General features: G+C 38.5%; 1 protein-coding gene across 1 annotated transcript; it reads left to right on the plus strand.

Moving 5' to 3' along the window:
* Positions 1-15260: 15260 nt before the first annotated feature.
* Positions 15261-17698, plus strand: HTR1F (5-hydroxytryptamine receptor 1F). Its single transcript, XM_045437087.1, has one exon. The coding sequence runs from the start codon at positions 15317-15319 to the stop codon at positions 16415-16417; it is 1101 nt and encodes a 366-aa protein (XP_045293043.1). The 5' UTR covers positions 15261-15316; the 3' UTR covers positions 16418-17698.
* The last annotated feature ends 3205 nt before the right edge of the window (positions 17699-20903 follow it).

The following is a 20903-nucleotide window of genomic DNA, read 5'->3' on the forward strand; positions in this document are numbered from 1 at the left end:
ATCAGACAACAAAAGGAAATCAAAGGCATCAAAATTGGCAAAGATGAAGTCAAGCTTTCACTTTTTGCAGATGACATGGTATTATACATGGAGAACCCAACAGACTCCACCAAGAGTCTACTGGAACTGATACGTGAATTCAGCAAAGTCGCAGGATACAAAATCAATGTACAGAAATCAGTTGCATTCTTATACACTAACAATGAAGCAACAGAAAGGCAAAGAAACTGATTCCATTCACAATTGCACCAAGAATAATAAAATACCTAGGAATAAACCTAACCAACGATGTAAAAAATTTGTATGCTGAAAACTATAGAAAGCTTATGAAGGAAATTGAAGAAGATTTAAAGAAATGGAAAGACATTCCCTGCTCATGGATTGGAAGAACAAATATTGTCAAAATGTCAATACTACCCAAAGCTATCTACACATTCAATGCAATCCCAATCAAAATTGCACCAGCATTCTTCTTGAAGCTAGAACAAGCAATCCTAAAATTCATATGGAACCACAAAAGGCCCCAAATAGCCAAAGTAATTTTGAAGAAGAAAACCAAAGCAGGAGGCATCACAATCCCAGACTTTAGCCTCTACTACAAAGCTGTAATCATCAAGACAGCATGGTATTGGCACAAAAACAGACACATAGACCAATGGAATAGAATAGAAACCCCAGAATTAGACCCACAAACGCATGGCCAACTAATCTTTGACAAAGCAGGAAAAAATGTCCAATGGAAAAAAGACTAAATTTTGTTTTAGAAAACCTGTTGTACTTTAGATGTGTAGATCTATGCAAAGTAAGCAGTGACAGAAGTGGCTAGAGCCTGGAAGACGAGTCTGAGTGGGCTCCCAAACCAACATCAAGTCCTTCCGAGAATGTAGAGGCACCAGAAATGAAAGAAAAGGTCACCCATCTCCATTACCCAACCATTTCCTTCCCCCTCTGCTCCTAGTTCTTTCCGTTCTTCATTTAGCTCTACGTGAACAGTCAGGAAGCAGTCTCTGCATTTTGAAATCCCACCTTACTCCTGCTGACTCCCTTGTCCTCACTGCCACACCAGATTCCAGATTCGTTCTCAGCTCCCATAGAAACCCTCACACTTTGATCTTATCTAACACTTACCATACCACAAGAAAAGTAAGCTCTTTTCTTGTTCCTTTCATACTCTAACTGAAAGTTTCTTAAGGGCAGGGGCTAAAAAATGTTTTGTTTTTTTTTAATTTTTTTTTTTCAACGTTTTTATTTATTTTTGGTACAGAGAGAGACAGAGCATGAACGGGGGAGGGGCAGAGAGAGAGGGAGACACAGAATCGGAAACAGGCTCCAGGCTCTGAGCCATCAGCCCAGAGCCCGACGCGGGGCTCGAACTCCCGGACCGCGAGATCGTGACCTGGCTGAAGTCGGCCGCTTAACCGACTGCGCCACCCAGGCGCCCCTAAAAAATGTTTTTAATCAAAATTGTGTTATAGTATAGAGCCTAGCATCTAGGAGGCATACAATAAAATCTTTGTCAAGTGTTTATTGAAATCTTACATACTAGGTTCTTGACACTGAAGTCACAGCATTGAACCAAAATTCTAGATCCTTATTTTCATGAATTTTATATTCTAACAAGGGAAACAGATAATAACAGGAAACAAGTAAAAAACTAAGAATTTTAGAGAGGGATAAATACTATGATGAAACATAATGTAATATGAGAATGTCTGAAACTTTAATAAGAAAGAACCAGTTATCTAGGAAAGAAATTTCCAAGCAGAGGGAACAGCAAGTCAAAAGGCCATAACCTAAGAAAGAGCTTGATTTCATCAAGTAGCAAAACTAAGAAGGCTCGGGGTGCCTGGCTGGCTCAGTCAGTGAAGCGTGAGACTTTTGATCTCAGGGCTGTGGGTTAGAGCCCTGCGTTCAGTGTAGAGATCACTTAAAAATAAAATCTTTAAAAAAAACAAAACAAAACAAAACCTGTGAAGGCCTGTGTGGCCTCAAGAATAGTAAGGAGCATATGGGAATTGATACCATAGAAGACTGAAAATGTAAGCAAGAACCAATTCATAAGGGCCTTGAGGGCATGGTTAAAGATCTAGACTTTATTCTAAGTGCAATGGGAGGTCATTGGCAATTTTGAAGAACAGAAAAGTCATGTTTTAAAAAGATTCACTTTGGGGTGCTTAGGCAGCTCAGTTAAGCATCCAACTCTTGATTTCAGTTCAGGTCATGATCTCACAGTCATGAGATTGAGCCCCAAGTTGGGCTCCGTGCTGGGTGTGGAGTTTGCTTAAGATTCTGTCTCCGTCTGTTCCTCCCCTACTCTCTCTCTCTCTCATAACAAAACAAAAAAAACAAACTTGCTTTATATAAAATATATAAAAATATAAAGAGTGGACTAAAATATAAAGAATGGACTCTAAAAGCCAAGAAGAGCATGTAGCATAAATAAAAATTAAACATTCTAGTTTGGGCTGACACCCTAAGAAAATGGGTATCAACTACATCATATTCTAATACAAGATGTTATACTAAACTATGCCCTATTCAGAACTGAGAAAGCAGTGAGGAAAAGTGAGCCTTCAATACCTCAAGATTATTACAGTGTTAAATTGAAGAGGTAAGAATTGGAAAAGAGGGTGAGGATGATGTTTGGAGAAAGTCATAGATTTGCTGAGAATTTGCTCCCTCTCCCCACCCTTTCTATAAGGAAATGTGTTTGGAGGTAAAGGGTGGTTTGGGGATGACAGTGGAGGTCTCATCTCAAACTGAGAGAGAGGAACTCCAAGGAGACTGCCCAAAGAGCATGCTTCATGGTTCCTACAGTCTGGAAAGCTGGGGTTGGTGGGAAACCCATACCTGGAAAAGCCTAAGGTTGGGAGACTGTTGCTGGCCAGCTGCTTTGTCACAAACCCGGGAAAGGTGACTGCTTTGGAAATGGCTCTTTATTGAGACCATGGACAAGTAATCATTTTACAAATATTGATTGAGCTCCCATTATACATCAGACACTGTTCTGGGAACTTAAAATATATCAATATCAACACAGAAAATATCCCTGTATTGAAATCAGTTAGACAAAAACCATGAAGTAATTATATAGTACAGGAAATGATAAGTGCTAAAGAAAAATAAAGCTGATGAGGAAGATGAAGGGAAGGGGGTATCAGGAGAAGGAAGAAAGGTTAAGGTGGGTTGAAATATTACACAGAGTTCTGGGAATTTAAAGCAAAGACTTAAAGGAGGTTATGGAGTTAATTAGCCAAGTGGTAATCTCAGGTAAGAGGGAACAGCTGGAGCGGTTGTTTCTAACTTAAGCATGTGTACAAAAGCTCTAGAGGCTCTAACACACTCCCAAAGTTTCTGATTCAGTCACAGGGAAGGGGACAAGAATTTGTATTTCTAGAAGTTCTCACCTGATGTTGATGCTGCTCTCCAGGAACTACACTTTGAGAATCCTTGAGCTAGAGGAAAGCCCCCCAGGTGGTAATGTGCCAGATGAGTTCAGATGCTTCCCTGTGAGGACTGCTCAGAGAAGAGCTAGCTGGAGCCATTCTGAAAGCATTTTACCCCGGTGGGCTACCTTCTGAGACTGGACTGGGCAACAGAAAACCACGGGCTAAGGGAGAATTTTTGTGGCCAATTGGACAAGATAATTGCTCAGCCTAGAAATAATTCTCACTTACCTCATGAAATTCACCCATTCCGTTAAGATGCTACCTCCTCCATGGGGCGCCTGGGTGGCTCATTCGGTTAAGCGGCTGACTTCGGCTCAGGTCATGATCTCGCGGTCCGTGAGTTCGAGCCCGGCGTCGGGCTCTGTGCTGACAGCTCGGAGCCTGGAGCCTGTTTCAGATTCTGTGTCTCCCTCTCTCTCTGACCCTCCCCCATTCATGCTCTGTCTCTCTCTGTCTCAAAAATAAATAAACGTTTAAAAAAAAAAAAAAGATGCTACCTCCTCCAGTTATAATCTAAACTTATTTCCCAATTGGTATCTTTATCATTTGACTTCAGCTACTTCTCTGCAAATGTCCTCATTGTGCTTCTCCCACAGAAAGGTATATGATCTGACAACATTTATTTTCCACTCTTATGCTAGGGCTACTGAGCATTTCCAAACTAAAGTTGCACTTGTAGTAAAGAATAATGCCCAAACGGTATTAAGCAATACACAGCATTCTTTTTTCTGCCTTTGATCATTCCCTTCCTACTCTCTAGCAAGGGTGCCAAATGTTCTTCTTACCCTTCTTGATCCCTGCCTCCTCCCCCTCAACATATGATAACGTCTCCTATTCAAAAAGAAAATGCTGTCTATGACACAGAAAAACCTCCACATTCCTTCCATTTTCCACCCTCCCCCAATACATATGTGCACACATGTTTACTAGCTACAAATTTACTTCCTCCACTTATCTTTTTTCCCCTGGTCTCAAATAAGACCATACAGACGAAGCATTTAGGAAGGTGTTTGACACAAACTACTGGGCTCATTTACATTTATTCGTGGCGGCTCTTTTGCTTTGTTAGTTTGTTACTTTTAAGAAATAGATAAATGCATAATGAGTATAAAATTTTAGATACTCTTTCCAAACACTTTTCCCTATTTCTATCCCCCAGAGACAACCACAGTTACCAGTTTCTTGTGTATTTTTCCAGAGATATTCTATGTATAAACAAAGCAACTATATTCATACATATCCTTTATGTTACACAAATAGTAACATGCTATACATACTTTTTTACACTCCGATTTTTCACTTTAAAATGTGTTTTGGAAGTCTTTTCATATCAAAATATAGTTTTCTTGTTCATTATAAGTAAGCACAATAATGTATTTGTACATATTGTTGGACGTGTTCATTTCTCATACATGGAAATATACTTATAGGATAGATTGTTAGAAATAGAATGACTGTATCAAAGGTCTTTACCACATTGTGTCCTTGGGATTGAACCAGTTTATGTCAGCCATGTTGTAAGAGTACATGCTTCCCTCACTCTGAATCAAAACAGTGTATTTTTCATTCATTATTTATTATTCAGCAAATATATTTTAAGTGAATATATTAAATAAATATATTTATTATATATTATTATATATTATTTATATATATATATATTTATATATATACATTAAATAAATATAATTAAATAAATAAATAAATATATTTATTATTAAGCAAATATATTTTAAATTGGTTATGAACCAAATTTTGTGCTAGGCCCAGGAATTAAAATTTCTGCTCTTAAAGAACTTGTATTCTAATGAGGGAAGATGTAATAAAGAAATAAAGAAATGGCAGTTAATTTTATAATTTAATTTTTTACTTTGCCTGAGAGCTTTGGTTCCCATGCTGCATAAATACACCAAGTTATGTTTGTGTTTAAAAAAAAAAAATCAAATCTTGGTGCACCCGGGTGGCTCAGTCAGTTGAGCACCGACTTGGGTCCAGGTCATGATCTCACTGTTCATGGTTTCAAGCCCCACGTCTGGCTCTGTTCTGACAGCTCGGAGCCCAGAGCCTGCTTCAGATTCTGCTCCCTCTCTCTGCCCTTCTCCTGTAGGCACTCTGTCTCTCTCTCTCTCTCTCTCTCAAAAATAAAATAAACATTAAAAAAAATTTTAAACTCAAATCTCTAAACTCAGAGTTTCTATGTTTTTAGCTTTTGAAGTTTCTAAATTTTAAGTTTTTCATTAGTAGTCAAACCTCTTAAAGAAATGCTTCATAGTTCCTCTAATTCTTCATCTTCCATTCATTCTTCAGTGCACTGCTGTCACCAATCCCTATTGATTTTATAGATATGCAGGGATTCAGCTAATAATGTATGAATTAAATTTCCAATCCAGATCTTTCTTCTAGATAATTCCATACAGGCTGTCTCCTATGATAGTCTTGGTGTATTTGAAACTATTACTTTTACAATGACCCTTTCCCTTCCGCATGAAACCTCTTTTTCCTATGTTCCCTTCATGTATATGATATCATCTCCCAATTGACTGCCCACAGTGGAACATAGGAGTTGTTCTAGGATCTTCCATTTACCTCAAGCTTCATCATCTCCCAAATTAAGTTAACTGTCAGATCCTGTCATACACTAGAAAGGGGCTTAAAATTATTTTCTGTCCTTATCCCCTTATTTCATTCCTTGGCTGGAGATTCACTCTCACCTAGCCTACTTAATAATCTCCTATCAGAGCCTCTAACCTGTACCTAATTCTGCTTCACATTTTCCAGTGGCTCTGGATGGCCTCCAGCATTGTGGTATATAAAACTCTTGATTCCTGTACAATTTTTCAGCCTCAACTGCCATACCCATTCAAATTATTCTCCTACCATATCCTCCTGATATTGTACCTTTGCAAACTGTTTTCTCTCTCAAAGGCCTTCACTGCATCCTACTCCCCCCCACACACCCCCCCCCCAAAATCTATTGACACTCATTCAAGTCTTAGTTTAAGGTTAAATTCCAATCTTTTCTGGTCTTCCCAGGCAGGATGGCTACAATCTCCTATGAATGATCATGGCTTCTGTTTTACATATTTACCAATGCATGTATCACATGGTACATTTCAGGTTATAAGTACTGGCTTCATTCTTAGGCTTCATGTGGTGGTATAAGCATTTCAAGAAATCTAAACTGAAATAAAGGCTGAATGTCCAGTGAGGGGAAAAAAATTCCCCTTTTCCTGGGAAACATACAAAATTACTAAGATTCACTTGTCTTTGGATACATGCTCACTACCAAACTAGTCACTGTTAGTTACACTCATTCCCAAGGAGTTACAATTTTTTTTTTTAATTTTTAACATTTATTTTATTATTGAGAGACAGAGAGAGACAGTGCATGAGCTGGGCAGAGAGAGGAGGAGACACAGAATCAGAAGCAGGCTCCAGGCTCTGAGCTGTCAGCACAGAGCCTGACGTGGGGCTCGAACTCACCGATTGTGAGATCATGACCTGAGCTGAAGTCGGACGCTTAACCGACCAAGCCACCCAGGCGCCCTTCAAGGAGTTACAATTTTTATCATCAGTCAGGGTCCCAACAGGAAGTAGATGACAAACTCAAATTAGGATAATTCAAAAAGAATTTATATACAAAGGGACTAATTACAAAGATGTGGTGTGGCCTGGAACCATAATCAATACCGATAGGCACCCTGTCTGTGCACCATGGCCAGGGAGGAACCTCGATGTCAGATTCCCACATGACCTGGGTCCAGAAACACGTCCCAACGACAACGATCTCACCAGGGTCACTTTGGCATGCTGGATGGCTGTAGAGCAGCAGGGAGCAATGATTCCTGCCCCGGCCACCGCTCCAGTGTGCTTGGCAGCCGCCCAGGGAAGTTCACTGCCATGTAGAAACCACATCCATGGCCTGTTACCCACCTCAGTGGCCCAGTGGGCAACATCTTCGCAGAACTTGTGGTCTCAAGAAGTTAGGAAGGTTTTTTAATAGCAACAATATTGTTCATCATGCTGAAACCTCCCTCAACTTCTGCTAAACTAACAGCAACTATATTCAAAATCCTGCCTGAGAGGTTTCCATATTCAGTATTTCTATTATCAATTCTCAGTAAGATCAGAGAACAATTTTCAATAGTTGCCTCGATTGACTTCAACTAAAGCACTTATTTTAGAATGTATATTTTTAGATGCACCACTTATTATAATTTTTAACACTTTAGTTGCCAACTGATAGACAACATTTCAATATCAATATTCTTTTTTTAATTTTATTTATTTATTTTAATGTTTATTTTTGAGAGAGAGAGAGAGTGGGGGAGGGGCAAAGAAGGAGGGAGACAGAGAATCTGAAGCAGACCCCGCACTGTCAGTGCAGAGCCCACTCAGGACTCGAACTCACCAACCGTGAGATCTTGACCTGAGCCAAAGTGGAACTCTTAACCAACTGAGCCACCCAGGCACCCCTCAATATCAACATTCTTAATATTGAATACCCAATAAGTACGGCTGGTAACATCCCTACTATTATAGTAAATGCAAGGTGTAGGTGCCTGGAAACTTTTTCAAATGACTCCCATAATGCACTTACCTCGTCATAGTGCAGTGGTCTGTAAAGCCTGCTAATGAGCTCTTTGAGAAAATGTTTAGTGACACATTCATGTTTATATCCAGAGTGCCAGCTACAAAGCTGAAACTAAATTAATGTTTGATCAATAGGTATATGCCTTTTTTCCTGAACTACTGATAAACAAACAATATAGTCCTTAATGGCATGGGCTGCATCTTTTATGCATATGCATCACATATAGAACCTAACACACACTGCATTGCTTAATAAATTTTATTGATTGGTGCTCAAAACTTAGGAAACAAATCAGGAGGTTCAACCATTGTGTGCTCTGATATTTTGTCATTCTGTCCAGATGACAGTTCAGATTTGTCCTATGCTAAGTCATAGCTACGTAATATAAAATTATCATCATTTAACCATGTCATGTCTGAAATAGCCAACAAATTCTTTATAATTTGTTTATAATTTTCTCTACAATGCATGACTACTAATATTAATTCCAAGTACATTCATTAAAATAGTTTTAATCTACAGATAATAATAGCCACTACTATCATAGTAATCAAAGTAGAAAAATGGGTAGAAATAATTGAAGTTACTGAATGAGAACCTGTATTTTAAATTATAAAAAACTAGCCTTAAAATCTTGAAGAAGAGGGGCGCCTGGGTGGCGCAGTCGGTTAAGCGTCCGACTTCAGCCAGGTCACGATCTCGCGGTCCGTGAGTTCGAGCCCCGCGTCAGGCTCTGGGCTGATGGCTCAGAGCCTGGAGCCTGTTTCCGATTCTGTGTCTCCCTCTCTCTCTGCCCCTCCCCCGTTCATGCTCTGTCTCTCTCTGTCCCAAAAATAAATAAACGTTGAAAAAAAAATTTTTTTTTAAATCTTGAAGAAGAGAAAAACTACTTGCTAGCAATTTCAATGCTTTCAGACAGGAAAAACAGCTAAGTGAAAATATATGAAAGGAGTTCTCCTTTCTTGTTATTCAGATATGGACAGATTTCTCATAATTATCTTGGGATTGAGTCTCAAGATGTTACTATCTTAACCCTGTGCTTCAATTTGTATCTTGGCATGTTAGGATAATTTACTGTCTCAAATGGAGAAATACAAGATATTATATTCCACAGCGTTATGTAAAGCCAACTGAATAAAATGAAAATAGAAAGATCCCCATCTTATTTAACATTGTGGCTACCTTGTACTATACATTTACATAAACCCAGTGTATATTTAAGCTAAACATGTTCCAGTCAATCACGGCCTATCTTACCCAAGTTTAAAAGTAAGCTTTTCTTCCTAATGTACTTAATAGCCTGTAGTTAATAATCAGCAGCCTGAAAGACCAGCTTCTGCTTAAGCAGAGCTCCAAGTCATGGCTGTATAAAATCTGTCTTGTGTTTCAGGGTTCATTCTACTGGGTATTTGCCTCCCCTTGAAACCACTTCTTACTCTATAACAAAATCTTTACAAATAGTTACTTTACAAAATAGTTACTTTGTAGATCTCATGACTAGAAGAGAGTTATTATGTAAAGTACTAAATTTTTCACTGACAGGAACATGATGATTAAGAGAATGAGTTTGTGGGGCGCCTGGGTGGCGCAGTCGGTTAAGCGTCCGACTTCAGCCAGGTCACGATCTCACGGTCCGTGAGTTCGAGCCCCGCATCAGGCTCTGGGCTGATGGCTCAGAGCCTGGAGCCTGTTTCCGATTCTGTGTCTCCCTCTCTCTCTGCCCCTCCCCCGTTCATGCTCTGTCTCTCTCTGTCCCAAAAATAAATAAACGTTGAAAAAAAAAGAGAATGAGTTTGTTCTACCAATTGTTTGTTATGTTGTCATTGTAGAGAAGTTTATTAAACTTCAGTACGTCAGTTTTCTTATCTATGAAATGGGAGATAATAACTGTACCTACCTTGGGGCGCCTAGGTAGCTCAGTCCGCTAAGCATCCGACTCTTGATTTTGGCTCAAGTCATGATCTCACAGTTTGTGAGATTCAAGCCCCACATCAAGCCCGCACTGGGCATAGAACCTGCTTAGTATTCCCTCTCTCCCTCTCCTTCTGCCCCTCCCTCGCTCGTGCACCTGTGCACACATGTGTGTAGGTTCTCTCCTTCTCCTTCTCTCTCTCCCTAAAAAAAAAAAACAAAAACAAAAACAAAACTGCTTTTGTATGACCCCTCTCTCCCCCTCATTATTTATAGTATAAAGTAAACCAAACTATGACTCGATGAACTTATAGTTTAGTATGAATGAAATATACTTGGACATTAAGATCAAACCAACAGCTGAACATAATAAAAACAACTGTGCAAGTAGAGTAAATGCATGGCGGCGATATCAATAAATTGGCAAATATTAATTCTCAGGAAAGCCTGGGGAAATTTTTCTCTCTTTGTTATTATCAAGAAGGCCACATATAATTTATGAGACTTCCAGCTCTGCTTAACAAGTAATGCTAACTATTTCCCATTCAAAATATAGACTGCCATCTATGTTCTAGGAGTAGGAGAGACGTGTGACCTAGTCTATGTCCAGTAACCTAGAGGTGGTCCCTAGCACTCTCTAGCACTGTGAGGACTCACAATGCGACCTTAAGATGTAAAGGAACAGGAAAGAATCTGATTGGAGGCCATGCATGAATTAATGAAGGTGGATGATTTATTGGAATTCTTTTTTGTAATGTTTATTCATTTTTGAGACAGAGAGAGAAAGAGACACAGCATGAGCTAGGCAGGGGCAGAGAGAGAGGGAGACACAGAATCTGAAGCAGGCTCCGGGCTCTGAGCTGTCAGCACAGAGCCCAATGTGGGGCTCAAACCCATGAACCGCAAACCTCGAGATCATTTACCTGAGACGAAGTCAGACGCTCAATTGACTGAACCACCCAGGCACCCCGATTCATTGAAATTCTAATTGGGGGGGCGCCTGGGTGGCGCAGTCGGTTAAGTGTCCGACTTCAGCCAGGTCAAGATCTCGCGGTCTGTGAGTTCGAGCCCCGCGTGGGGCTCTGGGCTGATGGCTCAGAGCCTGGAGCCTGTTTCTGATTCTGTGTCTCCCTCTCTCTCTGCCCCTCCCCTGTTCATGCTCTGTCTCTCTCTGTCCCAAAAATAAATAAACGTTGAAAAAAAAAATTAAAAAAAAAAAAAAGAAATTCTAATTGTAAGTGGCAAGGAAAATAAAACAAAAAGGAAAAGAAACTCAATTGTGATTGGTTACATTTGTTTTCCATTTTCTTTGTTCAATAAATACAACTATCAGAAGATTAGTTTTCTAAATTTAATAATGGGATGATTTCTTAGAAACTGCAATCAAACTTATATGACTCATTTTGATTTTTTCCTTAGCACTAACTACCATTTTATTGAGCCTAATTTAAATGCTACAATGTGATTCTTAGAGGATTCAGCTGAATTATCAAATAATTCAGCCATTAATATTAAGCTGGTCCACTTACCAACAGAATTCACTTTTATTGTGAAAACACACATAACTATCTCCAAATAGTTTCTCTTATTCAATATTCTATTCAAAATGTAACTTCAGAATTGCCTCTTGAAGAGACTCTTATGTCAAAACTGTTTATCAGGCAAATTTAAGTGGGAAGTTATTTTTGTTTATAATACAGAAAATGTCATCGCTATTAAATCAACTCCTATAACACTAAATAAGCAGTAGATAAATTCACATAACACTCAATAATAAATAAATTAATTAAACACTAAATAAATAAATAATTAACCAATCAAGAAATATTTAGTTTTTTAATTGAATATTTGGTACAAGTTTTATGATGAGAGAATGGGGGGGGGGGGATTAGGAGGAAGGTAGAAACTAATTAATCTACTGTGTTTCTAATATGTCTAATTGGCTTGGAGTAAGCATTTCACCTGTGACCATTAACTGCCTAAAGATATTTCCAGGGAAATTAGCTAAAAACTGTGAGGTCCACTGATCTTGAAAGCACATATCAAGAATTTTCATGATAATCCTGATGATGCAGATGACCATGCCATTAAGCCTCAGGCCCTGCGATCCAGTATGTGGTTTAGAAAATATGGTCGGTCATATGACATAACTCTCACCACAGGCTGGAAAGAGTGGAAATGATGTGGGGGAAGGAAATAATAGCCCTAGAGCAGGAGGTCTAAGCCGTACTGTAAAAAGTCAGCAATAAAAATAGCCAGGGAAACAGCAGAAGAAAAGCTAGAGTAAGATCATTTATTTGGAAAATTCCAAGAAATAATTTAAGAATGTGAGAAAGAGAGATGCTGAGAAAGTTGTACAACAGAAATGTCAGAGCTGCTCTCAACCAAGAAGTCATTGATGCTGTAGCAGCAAAAGGCTTAGACAAACAGCTGAGTAACAGCCCTGTTGGGTTCTCCCCAAACCCCTAACTCCCTGGCCAACAGCAGCAGCAACACCGGGGAACTTGTTAGAAATGCAAGTTTGAGGGCCCCACCCCAGTGTTACTGAATCTCTAACTCCAAAGGGTGGGACCCGATAACTTGTGTTTTAACAGTCCTACTGATGGTTCTGAGGCAAGCTAAATTGGAAAACCACAGGTTTAGAATTTCTTTTTTGTTTCTTAACATTTCATTTTATCTTTTGAGAGACAGAGAGAGATGGAGTGCGAACTGAGGAGGGGCAGACAGAGAGGGAGACACAGAATCCAAAGCAAGCTCCAGGCTGAGCTGTCAGCCCAGAGCCCTACTTGGTGCGCAAACCCATGAACCGTGAGATCCTGACCTGAGCCGAAGTCAGATACTTAACCAACTGAGCCACCCAGGCGCTCCAGCGGTTTAGGATTTCTTTTTCTTAAAATTTTTTTTAATGTTGGGGCACCTGGGCGGCTCAGTCGGTTGGGCATCCGACTTCAGCTCAGGTCATGATCTCACGGTCTGTGGGTTCGAGCCCCGTGTCAGGCTCTGTGCTGACAGCTCAGAGCCTGGAGCCTGCTTCTGATTCTGTGTCTCCCTCTTTCTGACCCTCCCCCACTCACACACACTCTCTCTCTCTCTCTCTCTCTCAAAAGTAAATAAACATTAACATTTTTAACGTTTATTTTTTTTGAGAGAGACAGAACATGAGCATGGGAGAGGCAGAGAGAGAAGACACAGAATTCGCAACAGGCTACAGGCTCTGAGATACCAGCACAGACCTCGATGCAGGACTCAAACTCACCAACTGTGAGATCATGACCTGAGCTGAAGTCAGATGCTTAACCAACTGAGCCACCCAGGCGCCCCATCCAATGGTTTAGAATTTCTAGGGAAACTTTAGCTTCCATTCTTTATCTGGTGCTATCCTAGTTACCCTTTAAAAGGGGTAAGTGTTGATATAAATAATGTAGATTTATAACTTCTCAATTATACACAGGACAACTACTCATTTTCTGGTTAACAGGTATTCAAATTTCTTTTTTTTAATGTTTATTTATATATTTTGAGAAAGAGAGAGAGACAGCACAAGTGGGGGAGGGGCAGAGACAGGGAGAGAGAGCATCACAAGCAGGCTCTGTGCTGTGAACACGAGGAGCCTGACACCAGGTTCCATCCCATGAACCGTGAGATCATGACCTGAGCTGAACTCAAGTGTTAGATACTTAACCGACTGAGCCACTCAAATTTAACCCTCAAATTTCTTGTGCCCCTCAATTTGCTTAGGAGCAAGCCATCAGCACCTGCCTTCAATGAATGTCAGAAAATAAAAATTAAATTTACTACTGATAACCAAACACAAGTAAAATACTAGATGTGCTTACCTCAAAGTTTTATTATACACACACACAACACTTGATACAATAATACTAAGTAAAGTATTTGTTTTATCAGTTCCAACAAATAAGATATAACCACTCTAAATTTTTTTAATGTTTATTTATTTTTGAGAGGGAGAAAGAGGGAGAGCATAAGTGGGGGAGGGGCAGAGAGAGAGACAGACACACAGAATCTGAAGCAGGCTTCAGACTCCCAGCTGTCTGCACAGAGCCCCACGCAGAGCTCGAACACACGAACTATGAGATCATGACCTGAGCTGAAGTCAGAGGCTTAACCGACTGGGCCACCCAGGCGCCCCAAGACATAATGACTTTAAAGTAAAAATAATTTAAGGACTATGGAGGTACAATAATAGTTACAACCAAGAATAAAGCTTCAGATTTCCATCTTCTCTCTGTCTTTTCCTAAGATATAGGTGGCTGCTATAGAATTATTAAAAGAAAGAGAAGGGCTGATGCAAAACAAAAGAAAAAATACTATCATATAAAAAAGATTAATCCTATTTCATTACACTCTAATTGCTCTTATTTGGCTTACAATTAAACAATTGCATTGATTAAAGCAAAAATTATAAGCCCTGTTTGGAGTGTCCTCTTTCAGACATAAGGTTACAGGGTCCTTACAATGGTGACTTGTAAAGAAGAATAATTTCCATTTCAGAGTGAGTGCCATTATGAGCTCTTCTTGCTGGCAAGTTCACCTTGTTAAGTGAGTTATTTTGTCATATATGTCATTGTAATAATGGTCAGTGTTTTATGGCTGTTTCACTCCCACTAATTTTATTTCATCTCTTTAAACCAAATTCACTACTTATGTCCACAAAGACTACTAAACACTCTGACATTTTCCTCATTTCATAAAATGATCATAGAATGCTAGGGATGTACTAAAAATATTTAATTTTTATTTATTTCCCTTTTTATAATACTTATATCCTGACATGAAATACTTAGAAGTTCCTTTAGACTCCATGAGTTCAATGATAATGTTCTCAATGTAACTTTGAATTAAGTACAAAATTGTTTATGATTTTGAATATTGCCTGTAATATGATATTTTCTTATATTGAGTTATATAATGCATAAATATGTATTAATGACATGTGCTATTAAACTTTTACTGCATAGATGAAGAGAAAAACATAGCTCGGATTAATGTAGTTTTTAAATGCAATTCTACAATGGTAGAGATTTTACCGAGTAATAGGTTAGTTTACTCATAAAAATTGTTTTATGTGAGCTGTATTTTCAGAAATGTTTTGAAATTTATTGTTTGTTACTGTTTTCGTTGGAAGTTTTAAATTAAATGAAAAGAAAAAGAAAATCTATAATCTAAATTCCCATTTTTTTAAAATCCATGGAATATTCTGGGAAAACACACACATACACTTTTTCAAAATTCATTCTGAAAGGGAGAGAAAAATTTTTGAAGACTTCTCTGAACTGTTTTTCTCCTCCCTTGTTACAGGTATCCATTTTTGCAGCTATATTAATCTTTTAAAACAAACAAAATGGATTCCTTAAACTCATCTGACCAAAACTTGACTTCAGAAGAACTATTAAACAGAATGCCGTCTAAAATTCTGGTGTCCCTCACTCTCTCCGGGCTGGCACTGATGACAACAACCATCAACTCCCTTGTGATTGCTGCAATTATTGTCACCCGGAAGCTGCACCACCCAGCCAACTATTTAATTTGCTCCCTTGCCGTCACAGATTTTCTTGTAGCTGTCCTGGTGATGCCTTTCAGCATCGTGTACATTGTGAGAGAGAGCTGGATTATGGGGCAGGTGGTCTGTGACATCTGGCTGAGCGTTGACATTACGTGCTGCACGTGCTCCATCTTGCATCTCTCTGCTATAGCTCTGGATCGGTATCGGGCAATCACAGATGCTGTGGAGTACTCCAGGAAAAGGACTCCCAAGCATGCTGGCATTACGATTACAATAGTTTGGATTATATCTATTTTTATCTCTATGCCTCCTTTATTCTGGAGGCACCAAGGAACTAGCCGCGATGATGAGTGCATCATCAAACACGACCACATCGTCTCGACTATTTACTCAACATTCGGAGCCTTCTACATCCCATTAACATTGATTTTGATCCTCTACTACAAAATATATAAAGCAGCGAAAATGTTATACCACAAGAGACAAGCAAGTAGGATTGCCAAGGAGGAGGTGAATGGCCAAGTCCTTTTGGGGAGTAGTGAGAAAAGCACCAGACTAGTCTCCACACCCTACATGCTAGAAAAATCTTTATCTGATCCATCAACAGACTTTGATAAAATTCACAGCACAGTGAAAAGCTCCAGGTCTGATTTCAAGCATGAGAAATCTTGGAGAAGGCAAAAGATCTCAGGCACAAGAGAACGCAAAGCAGCCACTACGCTGGGGTTAATCTTGGGTGCATTTGTAATATGTTGGCTTCCTTTCTTTGTAAAAGAATTGGTTGTGAATGTCTGTGAAAAGTGTAAAATTTCTGAAGAAATGTCAAATTTTTTGACATGGCTCGGATATCTCAACTCCCTTATAAATCCACTGATTTATACAATCTTTAATGAAGACTTCAAGAAAGCCTTCCAAAAACTTGTACGATGTCGATGTTAGTTTAAAGAAAGTTTATCATTAGAAGGTTGGGGATTTCTTGAAGTGAAGTAACTACATGAATGATGAATAACAAAACAGTTAAACTTTTAGAGGAAATACATTAAAACTGCTAAACTTATAAGAATATAATTTATATTTTAATAGCAACATGAACATAAACTTCTTGAGTAAAAGATGTTTCTTTTGACCATCATTCTAGAGTATTCAAAATGCCAAGAAAATTTACTGCTTATAAACAACATTTTGCCTATGCAATGTCCCTAACAGGCTAACTGAAAATACGTATTAGAGTAATTTTTATTAATAACAGTGATTTTCCAGGTTTATGGCTTACGACAATTACAGAAGAGTGTTCAATTAACCACATCAGTAATTTCTATATAATGCTATGGTTTTGTTATAAAATTCTGCCATTTTAGAGAAAAGAAAATTCACCACAATGCACCCATTTCTCCTACCTAACCACTCTTGTGCCACCTTCACCTTATCCTGGGAAAAATGGGAGGAGGAAGCAGCCAACAATGATTCCTAATATGACTGGAGAAAATGTCAGCCAGGAGATTGATATGATCTTTGCATTTAGATAGTAAAGAGTAATCATAAAGTGAGTTGGGCATTGTAAAATAATTCTGAATGCTGAACTTGTGCATATTTAACATTTTCTTTTTGTTCAATATGAATTCCTAGAAAGATATTTTCTTAACCATGTATTCTCAATATTTGAAATCAAAACCTTACCCTAGTAACAGTAACTCAGGAGAGGGTTCAGGGGAGGTGTTCTAATTGCCCCCATGTTGATTTAGGACTCAAATTTAAGGCACTAAGTACCCTAGGTTACTCACCATAGTTATTGTATTCCTAATGCCTTTTTTGAAATCTAAACTAAACGTCATTTCTGTTAATGTTAGCAAGCTCATTTGCTCACTAAAATGTCAGTGGTATTTTGCACTTCAGCAGTTCCATATCTTCAATTTACACATTATGTCCCTTTTGTTAGAGAGAATGTGATAGGAATTCTTAGAACTTTCCACTGACTTTAAAAACATCTCTGGTTTTTCAACTGGTAGAAATCAACAGGTAAAAAGATTCATATTATGCTAATTATAAATATATTATATTTTTTATATATCTCCCAGTCACTTCACTAGTTCAGTAAGCCAAAGCAATTCCATTAAGTTTCTCTTCCTGATTTATAGACGGATTTTTTTTTCAAAATTTTTTTTAACGTTTATTTTATTTTTGAGACAGAGAGAGACAGAGCATGAGCGGGGGAGGGGCAGAGAGAGAGGGAGACACAGAATCGGAAGCAGGCTCCAGGCTCTGAGCCATCAGCCCAGAGCCCGACGCGGGGCTCGAACTCACGGACCGTGAGATTGTGACCTGAGCTGAAGTCGGACGCTTAACCGACTGAGCCACCCAGGCGCCCCTATAGACGGATTTTAAAATAAAATAACCATGTTTCTGAGAAGATTTCATTTCATTTGAACCTGCAAGTTGATGGACTGCCTTTTGGAAGGCATACCATCAAACAAGACCATTTGAAAAATAATACATTCCTTTTTTTTTTAAGCCACACTTTTATGTGTATTTTCAATATTTTTTCCTGTTCAGGTACTGAAGAATACATTACATTGATTTTTTACGTATCTATGGCAGATTACTCTCAATCTAACAAATATTTACAGAGTTCTCATTCTGTATAAGGCACTGAGATATACCATATGGAAGATACAGGAAATGATGACATACAGTTTCTCTTCTTAACACATTTACAATTTAAAAGGTGAAACAAAATGGGGCACTTGGGTGGCTCAGTCAGTAGAGCATGTGACTCTTGATTTTGGGGTCATGAGTTCAAACCCCACCACTGGGCATGGAGCTTACTTAAAAAATAAAAAAGGTGAAACAAAGAAACAAATGAACACTGTAATTGAAAAGAAAAAACAAAGATCTGGCATGGAAGTTGTTTGCATAATTTTGATGATTCAAAGGAAAAGTTGATCACACCTGATTGAGAAAAATCAGCAAAATTTCATAAAGAATGTATTTAAAATAGATATTAAATAAGCAACCGTTGGGTAAGAGAAATAGAAAAGCATCCTCCAGGTGGTGGCAACATCAGGAATTCAGAGTGAATTCTGTCAGTATTTCATGGGTCTTGTTCATGAAATAGCAATGAATTTGGCAGCTAATTAGGACAATAGAAGAAAAAATTACAAGAGAATTTGGCCATTATTGTGGCTGACTTTAAATGCCAGAAAAAGAAGTTTGCAGTCCATTTCATTGTAGTCTGTCAACGAGTGGTCACTGATGCTTCTTAATAGAAATATTACAAGTTCAGAGTAATTCTAATGTGTGTGTGTGTGTGTGTGTGTGTGTGTGTGTGTGTGTATCTGGCTGGATTTGAACAGAGGGGGTACTGGTGATGCTGACTTCTTTTTAGAAAGCAAATCAATAATCCAGGCAAGAGGTGAAGTTCTGAACTTGATTTTGGCAATGGGAATGTGAAGGAGGAAACAGAAGAGAGATAGTATGGAAACAGAAGCTATAGGATACAGCAAATAGGTTAATAAGCAGACAGATGGAGAGACACTGAGATAGCCTGCTCTCAACTGAAATGAACTCAAGAGAAGGGGCCTGTTAGTGGAATGATGATTTCTGTTTGGGGGCATGTCAAATGCTCAAAGACACATGCATGAGACCTCATAGGCCCTGCTGAGCAGGTCTGGCCCAAGTGAAAATGACAGGTTTATATAAGACTCCTGGCTGCCTCTTTTGTCCTCCTCTCTTCTCTTTATCTCCCAGGACCCCTATTGCTGTGCTGAGAGTCGAAAGCCTACTCTAGTCCCTATCATTCTCTGCTTGTTCTTCTTTCTCTCACTCACTAAAATTTGATTTTATGATTTATTCATTCAAAGATCTTGCTAACGTGGAAATAATCTGTTGCATTAATTTATTGACACCCATCTCAGAAATTTATTTAGTTATATTGGAGACCTCTAAGAGACACAGCCCATCAACCAAAAGGAACAAATCTCATGCAGGGTGAGGGCCACCCAAATACACATACTACCCTCTACTCAGAGTTGGACTAAAGCTCAAATCCAGGGAAATAATGCTATCAAATGACAGACAAGTTAAATCTGCCTTCAGAGCTCAGGGAGAACCAAGTTTATTATTTCTATGTGTATGAAATAGGCTTTAATCCAAAGGCATCATAACATATTACAGCACTTATCACTTCATCTTTATATTTCCCTGACATGTTGAAGGTACAGATAATGCCATCCCTCATGAACAAGTGACTTCTCTTTGATCTTTAAGTGTTAGGTAATGTTGCAGCTAATAATCTGCTATTTTTACATAAAAAAGAAAACCAAAGGCTCCAAATAGTATCACTTAGGCCAAGTCACCTAACTGAGGTGTAATATGTAACCTATTTGGAGTTTAAGCCTCCATCAGAAATGTGAGTTTTAACAGTTCAGTCAGGAATTTTCTGATAAACACCAATGAGGTAATCTATCACATGGGCCCTCTCTGTCCTCCAAAGGAAGATGAGGTCATCTGCTTGATGAGACCCCCTGCTCTTCCCCTCAGGGAAAATGACCTTGCCTGAAACAATCCTTTTGTTTTACTAATAACTTCCTTTCCCCACCCTTCTTCCTATGGAAAACTTCCATTTGTACAAATCATCACAGTTCCCGAATCATGAATCACTTAATAAAGCCAATTGGATCTTCAGATATACTCGGTTAAATTTTTGTTCTGTTTTTTTTTTTTTTTTTGAGTTTATTCATTTATTTTGAGAGACAGAGAGAGAGTGCAGGGGAGGGGCAGAGAGAAAGGGAGAGAGAGAGAGAGAGAGAGAGAGAGAGAGAGAGAGAATCCCAAGCAGGTTCCATGCTGTGAGCATGGAACCCAGTGCAGGCCTCGAACTCACAAACCATCAGATCATGGTGTGAGCTGAAACAGGAGCCAGACGCTTAACCGACTAACCCACCCAGGCGCTCTGAATTTTTGTTCTTTAACAGCACTTTCTCTAAAATTTATGAAGAAGAGATTACACAAAACATGATATACTTCCCTGAATATATAGGATTTATTCTCTCAATGAAAATTTCCCAAGTAACTAAAAGCTGAAGATTTTCACAAAAAAAAAAAGAATATTTTCTCACATCCATAGCAAATGTAACAATATATAATGCACATATGTAACTGATAAGGTACAGAAAGAAAACATAAATATCATAGAAAGTCGTTAAATATTAGATAAGAAATATTTCAAATTGTACAATTTTAATTGTGTAAGAATTGTGTAAGAAATATTTCAAATATTTCAAATCCTGCTACAATTTCAAATACGCCAGCACCAGACAAGTAAATGGAGATTTAATATTTCCTCGGCTTTTTCTAAATATTTTCAAATAAAGAATTTTATATAAAAGGCAAAGGACAAAACAGCAAAGGAAGATAGGAAGTCAAACTA

The sequence above is a fragment of the Leopardus geoffroyi genome, chromosome C2 (genome assembly GCF_018350155.1).
Source record: "Leopardus geoffroyi isolate Oge1 chromosome C2, O.geoffroyi_Oge1_pat1.0, whole genome shotgun sequence".
Lineage (NCBI taxonomy): Eukaryota > Metazoa > Chordata > Mammalia > Carnivora > Felidae > Leopardus > Leopardus geoffroyi.